This window comes from Marmota marmota, unplaced genomic scaffold (genome assembly GCF_001458135.2).
Source record: "Marmota marmota marmota unplaced genomic scaffold, marMar, whole genome shotgun sequence".
NCBI classification, from domain to species: Eukaryota; Metazoa; Chordata; class Mammalia; order Rodentia; family Sciuridae; genus Marmota; species Marmota marmota.
In genome coordinates this window covers 1,214,199-1,226,998 of record NW_025999863.1, presented here as the reverse complement: position 1 = coordinate 1,226,998, position 12,800 = coordinate 1,214,199, and the positions used below count along the sequence as shown (strand labels likewise).

Below are 12,800 nucleotides of genomic sequence, written 5' to 3'. Positions count from 1 at the left end.
ACCAAGCCCACCGTGCAGGAGCGCTTCGCCTTCCTCTTCAACAACGAGGTGCTGTGCGACGTGCACTTCCTGGTGGGCAAGGGGCTCAGCTCGCAGCGCATCCCTGCGCACAGGTGGGCGCCGCGGCCGGGCCTGCACACCGAGGGCGCCGGGCCCAGCGCCGGAGCTCCGGGACCCCTGCACCTTTCATCCAGGCTTTGCTCCAGAGCCGGTCCAGGAATCCCTGCACCACTAGGTTCAGGCTCTGGACCCACTATCCTCCCGACGTCCCCAGCCGTTGTCTAGGACCTGGACCTGGACCCCTGCACCCAAGACCCCATTCCTTGCCCAGGCCCTGTGCCACAGCCTGCCCCGGAACCCCTGCACTCCTCAGTCCTCAGATTCTCGTGTTGCCCTGCGCCAGGAGCCCCCGCATCCTCCTGCCCAGCTCCTGCATTGGGACCCGCCTTGGGAACCTTCTGAGCCTGGGGCCTGCTACCTTTGACACTCCCAAATATCCCCGCCATCTCTAGCCCGCCTCTGTGCCTGCAATCCCCTCCAACTTTGGCCCTGGTTGTCCTGAAATCTCCCTGCACCCATCTTCTCTACCTCAGGACCCCACAACTGCCATCCCCTCCCTCCCCATTCAGCTGAGGTCCACCTCCAGGCCCAAGCTCTTGGACACCCTCTACCTGTCCTGGACTCTCTGTATCTGCAGGTCTCCTTTCTGGAAAAGGAGGTATTGGTCTGGGGTGCAGCCCCTAGGTGCCCCCCACTGTGGGCTCCTGGGCCCTCCTCATTTTGCAGGGTGGGGGGTTCGGCTGGGGGGCCTGGGTGCTTGGCCTGGAATGTTGTCCCGGCCTTGCAGTGAGCCCTCCACACCTCTCTGGCCTGTGGCTTGTTCTGGTCCTGTGCCCTAGAGACCCCTCTTGCTACCTCTTCCTGGGTATTGCTGTGCATCTGGTCCCCTCTGGGTTTTTCCCAGAGGCCTTGTTCATGGAGGGTCCCCAGGACCTTCCCTGTCTGTATCGCAGGCTTCCGCTCTGACTGCAGCAGGGACTGGGCCTCTCTCCTTCCCCACAAGCTTGGAGCGAGAGGCTGGTCAGTTTGTGGCCTGTGACGCCTTCGTTGCTTGTCCGGCAGCCTCCTCATAGCCATCTGGCCCTGACAGTGGGTCGGATTCTGAGCAGTTGTCTCTAAGGATGCCACCTTCTCCTTCCTGACCATGCGCCCTTGCAGGGTAGGGCAGGGCTCCTGCCCATTTGCACAAGGAATTGGAGACTCACACTCAGGGTTTCTTTTTCTTTCTTTTTATATTTTTATCTTTTGGGCTCTGGGGATTGAACCTAGGGGTGCTTAACTACTCTGCTACGTCCCCAGCCCTTTTTATTTTTTATTTTGAGACAGGGTCTCGCTAAGTTGTTGAGGCTGGCCTCCAACCTGTGATCCTCCTGCCTTGGCCTCAGTCCCAGGGTTTCTGTTTGAGGGTGCTTGTGCCCCTATCTCATGCTGACCTATCTGGGCACCTGTACCTGATTGGATTTGGGGGTTCATAGGTTTGTGGCAAAGTGAGGGCTATAGAGGTGGGTGTAAGGACCTCCAGAGAGAATTGGGAGGAGTCTGTGGCTGCCAGGGTGGTGAAGCGGGGAGGGGAGCACAGGGCTCCAGGTGCAGGAATGTGCAGGCTTAGAGGCCAGAGGAACTGGGCAAGTCAGGACAGGGGACAGCTCCCGGGGTCTGGCGAGCCCCGTCCACTGAAATGTGGAGTGGCTGCGGAGGAGGGGCAGAGATGGACATGGCGGGTTCCCCTCCTCTGCATCCCCGTGGCAGGGCAGGGTGAGGGAATGTGGGAGGCTGCGTAGGGGTCTCGTGACCTCTGGGGACGCTGCTTGGGAGGGAGCAGGGTCGGCTTGAACCTGGTGAGGGCCGTGGTGGGGCCGTGCGTGGAGAGCTCCTAGCCTCGTTCCCCGTGTGGGCACAGACCCGGCTGAAGGCCAGTCCGTGCTGATGGAAGCCCAGCACTTGCTGCTCTGGGGAGCAGGAGCCGTGTCTTCCCTCAGGGATGCTGGAGTCTGGGGGTTTGCTCCCAGATCCCGAGTTCCCTGCCTCCGGGCGGGTGTGGGGACCCACTGCCAACTCAGTGGCTCTGGAGGCCGGGGCAGAGGATGGCAGGTTCCAGGCCAGTCTGGGCAGCTTAGTGAGACCTGTCTCAAAAAATAAAAGGGCTGGGGTGCAGCTCAGTGGTAGTGCCCGGGGTTCAGTCTCTAGTACCTCGAAAAGAGGAGAGTGGGAAGGGAGGGCGGTAACTGAGGGCTGGAACCCTGGGGCCCACCTGTGCCACCTGGACGGGACCACCACACGGTGTCCTGATAGGTATGATGAGGTGCCTCCTCTCTGTTCCTCCTGGAACCATAGCCCCTGGGTTGGATGGAGGCCCGGGTGCCTGCATCCTCATTCCTGGGACCTGTGAATGGGACCTGGCTTGGGAAAGGGTCTTTCCAGGTGGTGAAATCACCCTGGGTTCCCCAGGTGGGCCCCAAATCCAGTGAAAAGTGTCCTTATGAGCCGGAAGACACAGGAGGCAGCCCTGTGACCACGGAGCCCGTGGAGAGGGCAGCCCTGCCCACACCTCAGCCCCAGGCTGTGGCCTGCAGGACTGAGGGGTAGACTCCTGTGGTTTTAAGCCACGTGTGTGGTCATTTCTTTCTTTCTTTTTTTTTTTTAATATTTATTTATTTTTTTAGCCGTAGTTGGACACAACACCTTTATGTCACTTGTTTATTTTTGTCTGTGGTGCTGAGGATGGAACTCAGGGTCTCGCACGTGCGAGGTGAGCGTCCACCGCTGAGCCCAGCCCAGCCCCTGTGTGGTCATTTCTAAGGCAGCTGGAAGAACCCAGCAGGCCCAGTGTAGTCGCAAGAAAACGCAGGTGCTGAGGATGCCCTGCAGGACACTGGGCCAGGCCTGGGGACTGTCACCAAGCCAAAGTCTGTGGGAGGAGGCACGATGACCGTGGGATCCTGGACGGGTCCTGGGCAGAGAGAGGAGCCAGGGAAGCTGGTGTGTGGGAGCGCAGCGGGGGCTTCAGCGGGGAAAGCTGCAGCTGGTGGGCCTGGCTGGCTTCAGAGGTGGTGCCAGGCCACCCTCCTCCCAGGGCCCAGCCACCGTGTGGCCCCAGCACCGCGATGGTAGCACGAGGCTCTGACGGAGAGGCCAGGCCCTGTGTGGCGTCAGTTGTGCGTGGTCAGTGCAGCCCTGCTCCTGAGGCCCGCACACAGTAGGTGCTCAGTCGATGCTGACCTGCTGGGGCTCAGGGCAGCAGTTCGTATGCACTGCAGGGCGGAAAGGTGGGCTCCCGTCCTGCCTGTTCCTCGGTGGCCATCACTGGGTGCTGGGCAGAGCAGATGCCTCCTATTTTATCTTTGTCAAGACTTTTTTTGGGGGGAGCTGGGGAGGAAGCCCGAGCCCTGTGCATGTGGGGCGAGCCCTCTGCCCTCTGCCCTCTGAGCTGTGGCCCAGCCCCGGCCCTTTTCATTTTGAGGTGGGGCCTCTAGTTTCCCAGGCTGGACTTGAACTTGCGTCTACCTCCGGAGCAGCTGGGGTGACGGGTGGGCCGCCTCCCAGGCTGGTGGCCTCTCTTCACAGCTGAGCGTCGTGGTGGGTGCTGGCTTCTGACTAGTGCCCTTAGCACGTAGGAGGCTCCCACTTGTCACTGAGTCTGGAGCCTGGTGTCGTCAAGGGCCTTTGCTTCTGGTGTTTGGAGTCTTTGTTGGGTAGTCGGCTCTGTAGAAAGTGGACACGGGTGACCGTCCCTGTGGGCTGGTTTTGGAGCCCTCAGGCCACCCTCAGGTTTCTTGTTCCCCCAGCCAGGCCGTCGCCGAGGGCTAGAAATGTGAGTGGTCAGCTGTGCGCTGTGGTCTGTGGTCGGCTTTGAGCTCCCGTCGTGCCTTGGGGCCTCCTTGCTTCAGTAGTCTGTTTCTTTTTATTGCTAAAGTGGCGATAAATCGAATTCTGCTGCTGAATTCAAAGGGACGGCCCATGGTTTGCCACCAGTTGTCACGGGCCTTCCCAGTTCTACTCGGGGCTTACCTGGCCCTTCCTCTTGGTCAGCACCTCAGTGGAAGGGCTGGTGCATCTCAGGAGGATTTATGTTTCCCATTTTAAGAGAAACTGCTGCCCAGTGCGGAGGCCTCGCCTGCCTTCCCAGCAGCTTGGAGGCTGGGGTGAGACAGCTGGACGCTCCAGGCCAGCCTAGGTGGCCCTGCGAGGCCTTCTCTCAAGCGAAAAGGGCTTTGGACATAGCTCAGTGGCAGAGTGCCCTGGGCTCAGTCCCAGCACCAAAGAAAAAAATCCACCCAAAACCGGAGGACGGAGAAGCCCTGAGAGAGCATCTTCCCGGAGGGGCTGCGCAGGTCCAGGGCAGGCCCTGCAGCCAGCGCCCTCAGCCTTGGCTGTGCTCAGCCTCCCAGGGCCCTCGGGTCCCCAGCCACCCACTTCTCTTTGGGGAGGATTTGAAGTCTCGCTGGGCTCTGGTGACAGGCTCATCTGGACTTTCTCTGTGTCCTTTTGAGTAGTGGCCTCCCATGCCCGTGGCCTTCCTGGTCAGCCCAGAGTTGTTCCCAGCAGTCCTGTGGAGTCCTCCTAAGTGCACTGAGGCTCATGGTGACACTCCCCCTTTTATTCGCGGCTGTGTAGCTTCCGTCTTCGCTCTTGGTCGTGATCCGTCTACCAAACGTCCAGCGTTGATTGGAGTTTTTTTTTTATCTTGTTTTAGCTGTTGATGGTCTTTAGTGTCTTCATGTGGTCTGAGGCTGGAACCCAGTGCCTCATGCCTGCCAGGCGAGCGTGCACCCCTGAGCCCCAGCCCGGCCCTGTTGGACTCTTTTGAAGAGCAGCCCTTGGTTTTGGGGATCCCCTCTTGGTCCCCACCTCACTGTGTCTGCTCTGAGCGGACTGGCTGTTTCCTTCTTTGGGTTTGTCTGCTCTTCATTCTTCTAGGTTTTGGTGGACGCTGCCACCCCTTCCCCGGGCTGGACAGTGTGCAGATCAGCTTCCCGGTGCTGTTCTGGCTGCATGTGCCCATTCCGAGGTGTCCCACCCTGGTTCCACTTGAGGGAGCCCCTGACTTCCCTTTTCTTCTTTGACCTTGGCCGCTCAGAACTGTGGTGCTTGGTTGCCGGTGTCATGTCGGGCGTCCTAGGGACTCCTGTTGGCCGAGTGAGCGTGCGAGCGGTGCTGGGGATGGGCGCGGGTTTGGGTGCAGTACTTGTGGTCTTTCATTTTATTGTTATTCATTTATTTTCCAGTTTAGTTGGACACTAGTCCTTCCCAGGGCCTCCCACGTGCCAGGCGAGGCTCCGCCCCTGAGCCACCACCCAGCCCCACTTTTGGTCTTCTGCCTTGCTTTCCAAGGGAGCCCGGGGCTTCTTCTCAGAGTGGTTCACCATTTTCGTTGTTTTTACCTTTGACTGATGTCAAGGCCAGGAGTGGTGCTGGGGTAACTCCAGGGACCAGGAGGCGGTGGAGGAAGAGGGCCCGTTTGAAGCCAGCCTCGGCAGCTTAGTGAGACCCTGTCTCAAAAAATAAAAAGGAGTGCGGGGTGGGGGCACACTGAGTGCTGAAGCACCCCTGCTTCAGTCCCAGTACCAAAAATAAGTGACTGTGCTAAGGTGACCTAGTGCACCTCAGCCGCACTCGGGACACCCGCTGTTCACCTCCAGGGCTTCCTCATGTCCCAGACTGAAATCGGTCCCCACTGAGCACTGACTTCTGTCCCCTCCCCAGTCCTGCATGCATGACCCACGTCCATCCCTGGACCCTGCTATCCTGGACTCTGCTGTCTCTGGGTCACAGGCTGTGGCCTTGTGTGTCTGGCTCTCACTGAGCACAGGTCCTCAGGTCCATCTGCACTCCTGCTCCAGGGGTGCGTGGCCACGCTGGGGGCCTTCCCTTGTTGTCGGACGCCTGGGCTGCTCGCTGGTGGTGCTGTGGGCTGTCCCACACCCTGGCGTGGTGTGTGTGTGTGTTTAGTGTGGGTGGACACAACACCTTTATTTCACTTATTTATTTATTTATTAGAGAGAGAGAGAGAATTTTTTAATATTTATTTTTCAGTTTTTGGTGGACACATCTTTATTTTATTTGTATGTGGTGCTGAGGATCGAACCCAGCGCCCCGCGCATGCCAGGCGAGCGCACTACGGCTTGAGCCACATCCCCAGCCCCTCACTTACTTATTTTCACATGGTGCCAAGGATGGAACCCAGGGCCTCCCGAGGGCTCTGCCACTCTGCTCTTCTGGGAGGAGGAGCCTGGCCGGGAGGGGCTGGGGACGCACTGTGGACCTGCGGAGGTGTCCAGGCTAAAGGTTGCCCGGGTGCCTGGACAGAGTGTGGGGTGGAGTGGCCACCCTGGGGAGGGTCATGTGCTGCTGTGGGCCCCGCAGGGCACTGCCCCCACTGCCTTGTCAGGTGGCCCTGGGCTGGGGGGGCCACACCAGCCCAGCAGGCACCACTTGGTTTCTGCCTTTGGCTTCCGCCTGGTTGTCAGCTCTCCCTGTGGGAGGCCAAGAGGCTCTTTGTGGAAGTGAGGTGTGGGCCTGGGGCGGAGCTCCGGCAGGAGCAGCTCAGAGTGGCCCTGTGCTCTGTGGGCCAGGGCCACCCGCTCCAGCATGACTGTGCACATGAGGTAGCAGGGGCCTGGTGGAGCCGCCAGGTGGAGACCTGGGGCAGGGAGGGAGGAGCAGGCTGCCCGGGAGCAGGGAGGGCCTGGGTCCACCTGGAGCTGGTGCTACGCCCACTGGGAGGGTGTGGGTGCTGGGCACTCAGAGCCTGCATGTGCGCAGTGTGACCCACCTGGGGGGAGCTGACGCAGGGGCTTCCTGTTCCCAGGGACCGTGGGGAAGCTGTGTGCCTGTCCCCCAGCCCCAGCTCTCAGCTCCACCTCCCAGGAGCCCTGGTGGGGCCTCCCAAGAGACCCTGCCCAGGACCGAGCAGAGCCGTCCTGTCACCATGGAGGCCTCCTCCAGCCCCACACAGGCCACACCAGCTGGGTGGCTCCTCTGCTTTCACAGAGCTAGGGGGTCACCTGGCAGCCTGGCCCCGCCTGTCCTGCCCCCTGAAGGCCCTTCCCCTGCTGCACCTGGCTCCAGCCTCCCGTGTTCTGCCAGCTCAGGCTGACCAGCCACTTGTCCTCTCTGCCTGTCTGTGGCCAGGTCCCCATGTCTAGCCTATAGCCTGGACAAGGAGCCTTCAACAGGTGCAGGAGTGAGTCGGGGATGGACAGGTGGGGGCCCCAGAGGTCCCCAGCAGAGTGGCCACAACCAGGGCCAGGGGCCAGGGCCCGGCCAGAGACACAAGTGGCTCACGGGCGCTCTCTCTCATGCCCAGGTTCGTGTTAGCTGTAGGCAGCGCTGTCTTTGACGCCATGTTCAACGGGGGAATGGCCACCACCTCCACGGAGATCGAGCTGCCCGACGTGGAGCCGGCCGCGTTCCTGGCGCTGCTCAAGTAAGCTTCCGGGCCCTTCTTGGAGGTGTGGGCAGGACGCAGAGTCAGGACGGAGACCGGGTAGAAGCAGCTGTAGAGCCCGCGCCCCGGGGTGGGTGGGCTGGGCTCTGGAGAACCCCCCATAAGTTTTTTTAGTTTTTTTACCTTCAATTTTTGCAGTGCTGGGGTGAGCCGGGCTGCATGTGTGCCCACAGGTGCTGGCCACCGGGCGCCCGTCCCCGTCCCCCCGGGGGGTTGGGCTTTTTCAGCTGAAGCAGCCCCAGACCCTGGGGAGCCTTGCCTCCCGTTGGCCTGGTCAGCATGGGTTCTCTGGCAGCTCCACGGGACACAGGGCATGGGGTCTCATTTGCGCTCCAGAGACGCAGACCGAGGTCACAGTTGGAGCTCCTCACCCCTCTCTGCAGCCTGGCCCTGCGCCATGCCATTAGCAGCTGAGGACTGTGAACAAGGAGGCTGCCCGCTGACCAGCGTGGTGTGGGGACTCCGTGTGCCCAGCCCCTGGGGGGCCGAGGGGGGGACAGCAAGTCCCAGGCCAGCCTGGGCAGCCTGGCAAGGCCCTGTCTCCAGATGGAAAGTGAGGAGGTCTCGGGTGTGGCTCAGGGATGGAGCACTCTGGCTTCAGTCCCCAGCACCAAAAGAGAAAGTCACAGTCTGGTTCCAACCCTGTGGGGTTGGTGTCCCCCTGCACTGTTCAGGGTTAGCCGTGGGCTCAGAGGTGTGCAGCCCTGCATTCTATCTCGTTCCAGAACCTTCTGTCTCCCATCAAGTAACCCGGCCCCCGTGAGCAGTCCCCTGTCCCTCCCCTGTCCTGGATCCTCCTGTCACCAGGTCATACACTGTGACCTGTGTGTCTGAGCCCCAGGTCCTCGGGTCCCTCCACCTTGCTCCTGCGCTGGCTGAGGACATTGCAGGGTGCACGGCCACGCTGTCCTCCAAGGACATGTGGGCCGCACCTTTGGCAGTGTAGGTAGTGCTGTGTCCCCCGCGTCTGAGAGGGTCCTGCCTCTGTCCTGGAGAGGGTCCTGCCGCCTCCGGCACTTCCCATGCCATGTTCAAGTACTTTTGCCTTTTTTGAAGAATATAACTGTACTTTATTTATTTGTTTTTGGGTGGTGCTGAGGCTGGGACCCAGGGCCTCTCCTGGGCTGGGCAAGCGCTCACCACTGAGCCACACCCCAGCCCACTTTCGCTTTTTCCACCAACCCCAACTCTGGTCCACGTTCAGTGTGGTGGACAAAGTGATGTCAACGCCACGCAGGACCTGGCTGGCCTGTGGGTTCTGTCACTCACCAGAAGTGGCCAAGGTGACAGCCCGGGAGGGGAGCCACAGAGGAGCACTGTACAGCGTTCGTCTGTAAGCAGCAGGGAGCTCTCTCAGGCTGTGTCCCCAGGTCACAAACTGCTGCCCAGTGCCCATTCTGGAAGGTTCTGGAAGAAGCCTTCTGGCTGGTGAGCCAGGGTGGCCAGACCCTGCCTACCTGAGGGCCGGCACCTGGGTCTGAAGGTCGAGGGGCACCTGAGCCGTCGCCATGGCTGCTGTGTCCACCTCCTCAGGTTCCTGTACTCAGATGAGGTGCAGATCGGGCCTGAGACGGTCATGACCACGCTGTACACAGCCAAGAAGTACGCGGTGCCCGCGCTGGAGGCCCACTGCGTGGAGTTCCTCAAGAAGAACCTGCGGGCAGACAACGCCTTCATGCTGCTCACACAGGTGGGCGGTGAGGGGAGGGGGCACAGAGGGGAGGGGGCACAGAGGGGAGGGGCCGGCCAGAAGGGGGAACCCGCCCAGCACCGCGGGGAGCCAGGGTGGGTGGGGAGGCGGGTGAGGAGGAGCAGCTGGCCAAGGCGGGGGTGGCAGGGGTGCAGGTGGCTCTGCCCAGGGAGCTCGGACACCAGGAGGGCACTGGGTGCCTGAAGGGTGCTACTCTGTGGGTCCCAGCTCTGGGCCCCGAGGGCTGGGGTCCTCAGACCTCTCGCTGGGGTCTCCCTTGGCCTGGGCCACACACCTGCCAAAGCTCTGTTCCTGTGAGGGGTGGTGGCCGCCCTGAGGCGGAGGGAGGAGCCCTGCCCAGGCCTTGCGAACGCCCGCGGCTGAGCTGGAACCACAGCAGGTGCTTGGAGAGGGCGCTGCCGGGCTGGTCCCCACTCCTGGCTCGAGGCGAACTCCCTGCCTCCCGAGCAGCCGTGCCCCAGGCCTGGGCCTCAGCGGTGCCGCGGGCTCAGGGTGACGCCTGCCCGTTGCCAGGCGCGACTGTTCGATGAGCCGCAGCTGGCCAGCCTGTGCCTGGAGAGCATCGACAAGAACACGGCGGACGCCATCACGGCCGAGGGCTTCACGGACATCGACCTGGGTGAGCACCGCGGGCTGCCCGTGGGACGTGGGAGGGACGGGATTTTAGGGTGGCCACAGGCTCTGTGCAGCTGGGCAGAGGGCTGGCTGGGCGAGGACTGGACACTTGTCCTGGGGTCAACATGATCCCCATCCACTTAATGGGTCAGCAGACTTTTCCTCCAGAGGGCCAGGTGCTCCCTGTTGGGGACCACTGGGTGAAGTGGCCCTTACTGAGTGCTCGGCTGCCCTGAGGGGGTGGGGGGTGGCACGTGCCCACAGGCCTTTCCCCCAGTGCGGGCAGGGCCAGGTTTCCCCGCAGCCCCAGCCCTGAGCCCCAGCCATGGGCACAGCCCAGCTGCCGGGTGGGCACCCAGCTCACGGCCCCTCCTGCCCGCCACAGACACCCTGGTGGCTGTCCTGGAGCGCGACACGCTGGGCATACGCGAGGTGCGGCTGTTCAACGCCGTCGTCCGCTGGTCTGAGGCCGAGTGTCAGCGGCAACAGCTGCAGGTGACACCCGAGAACAAGCGGAAGGTGCTGGGCAAGGCCCTGGGCCTCATCCGCTTCCCCCTGATGACCATCGAGGAGTTTGCCGCAGGTAACCGTGTGCCGGCACCGGCCCCGGCCCTCGCGGGGCTGCTCTTCATCCCCCGAGAGCTCTGACCAGGAGCCCAGGGGCTTCCCTTGCTGGCCATGGGGTCCCGGGTCATGGGAAGCTGGGAAATGCAAGCAGCGCAGAGCTGGGCCCCAGCCTCCGCGGTCAGGCCCACCCGCCTCGCGTTCCCGCCTGGCCTCGCGGCCTGCAGGGCTGCCCTTCCCTGCCACTGGGTCCTGGCTGCGTCCTGGCAGCGCTGGCCTGGGAGGGCGGCTCGGACATCTGGGGCTCTTGGGCTCTGGTCCGGCTCAGGCCTCTGTGTCTGGGGCAAGGCCGTCTGAAGTGGTGGGCCCCACTGCGCGTGCCAGGACTGGCCACCGGGTGCTTGTGGTGGGCTTTGGGTCTCCAGCTGGAGGGTAAATGGGGGCCAGCCTCAACCATGCCTCTGCCTCGTGTGAACACTGGGAAGGCCACCCGCGGCTGGTGGCACTGTACCCCACCTCACCAGGTCCACACGCCCTGCTCCCACCCGAGTGCTCAGCAGAGGCCGCTTCATCAGATCAGTTTTGGAGGGAGCAGGGTGGGGTGGACGGGGCACTGCTTTGGGCAAGACCTCAGCGTCCCCACCCTGGGGGTCGCACATTGTGTGTATGGGCACCAGCAGGGCAGAGTCTGGCCTCGGCCCAGGGTACCGTGGTCTCAGGGCCTCCCATCCTAAATCCCTGGCCAGCCCTGTCCTTTCGTCTGCCCTGCACCCCACTCCCACTAGGGGCCAGCCATACCTCTGGGACCCACCTTGTGTCTCCGCCCCCTATCCAAACCAGAACCCTGATCTTCCCCTCATCCCAGAAATGACCCTGTGGGTCACCTGTCTGCTGGGTCAGACACCTGAGAGCTGCCACCACCAGGGTCTCCAGGCCCCATTCCAGCCCCCACCCCAAGGTCAGTGCCCTTTCCCCAGATCGTAGACCAGGGTGGCCCGGATGCCAAAGCAGCATCCCTGACCTTCAGAAGGGAGGACCCCACCCCCCGCCCTGCTCAGTGGTGAAGCCCCCAGGTGACTTGGTGGTTGTAGGAGCCTTCTCCCCAGCTTGTTCCCCTGTGGTGGCAGGGACATTGTGGCTCTGCGGGGCAGGAGGCAGTGCAGGGGCTGGGGCTGGAGTGAGTAGGTGGCCTCTTGCCCATGCAGACTGAGGCACCACCAGGCACCCTGCTGCTTGCCCACCCCCTCCTCCTGGGGGAATGTACTGCTCACTGGTTCACTTGGGAGTGCCAGGTGGCAGGGGGACTGCTGGTGTCCCGAGGCGCAGGCTTGGCCGAGGTCTGTCCTCACGGGGTTTAAAGGCCCTGCCCTTAGTTCCTCTGTCCTGTTGTCAGGGGCTCCTCAGCATTGGGCCGTCACTCCGGGGGCTGTGGACCAGGGGTTCTGGTGAAGCGAGCTGGGAGAGGGGCCCGGGCGGCGTCCAGCCAGGCTGGATGGGTCTGGCCTCCCGCGCTTTCCTGGAGGAGGCGGCTGCAGAAGGGTAGGGCTGTGAGGTTCCTGCTGGCGCCTGCCTGCCCCTGCCTACACCCTGTGGCCTCTGGCTAGTGTCTACCTGTGTGTGGCCATCTAATCGGTCACCCGTGTACGAGTGAGGCCTGTCCATGTTCACTTCTGTTCATGCCCCGAGTGTGACCTATCCACTCTCCTGCCACATCTGGGCATCTGGGTTTCGGCCTTCTGGACTCTTCCCTGGCCCTGGGCCTGCCCAGGACAACTGGTCATCACCTATTAGAGTAGGTTCTTTGGAGCAGGCCTTCAGGGCCCACCCTGGAGCTGGGAGCCTGAGTGTGACCACCTCAGAGGCGCTGTAGGGGAGCCCTCTGTGGCCAGGACCCTCCCCTCCTCCGCTGTGAATGGAGGTGGGTCCCAGGACCAGGGAATGGGGCAGGCCCCTGAGCTTTCACCCAAGTGAGCAGGTGGGCGCTACCCTGCCCCAACTCCAGGGCCTGAGGGGATGGCCCCCCGAGGGGATGGCCCCGAGGATGGAAGTCAGGCAGGCATGGCCACTGTGAGAGGAAGGCAGGTGTCCTGGGCGTCCTGGGGCTCGCTGCCGGCCTCGCCTTCCCCAGCCCTCCCGCAGCCTGCCTACCAGCCCCTCTGCCCTAGGCCCCGCGCAGTCGGGCATCCTGGTGGACCGTGAGGTGGTCAGCCTCTTCCTGCACTTCACCGTGAACCCCAAGCCCCGCGTGGAGTTCATCGACCGGCCGCGCTGCTGCCTGCGGGGCAAGGAGTGCAGCATCAACCGCTTCCAGCAGGTGGAGAGCCGCTGGGGCTACAGCGGGACCAGCGACCGCATCAGGTGCGGGGAGGGGGGGAGGGGGGAGGGGGGAGGGGGGTCCGGCTG

General features: G+C 62.7%; 1 protein-coding gene across 1 annotated transcript in view; it reads left to right on the top strand.

Moving 5' to 3' along the window:
* Positions 1–12,800, top strand: part of Btbd2 (BTB domain containing 2) — a 17,106-nt gene continuing 4,306 nt past the window's right edge. The window contains exons 1-6 of the mRNA XM_015503606.2: positions 1–113; positions 7,367–7,486; positions 9,041–9,197; positions 9,732–9,837; positions 10,219–10,416; positions 12,563–12,755. Coding sequence (XP_015359092.1) covers positions 7,404–7,486; positions 9,041–9,197; positions 9,732–9,837; positions 10,219–10,416; positions 12,563–12,755 — 737 coding nt within the window. The 5' untranslated portion in view covers positions 1–113; positions 7,367–7,403. The remainder of the gene's footprint in view (positions 114–7,366; positions 7,487–9,040; positions 9,198–9,731; positions 9,838–10,218; positions 10,417–12,562; positions 12,756–12,800) is intronic.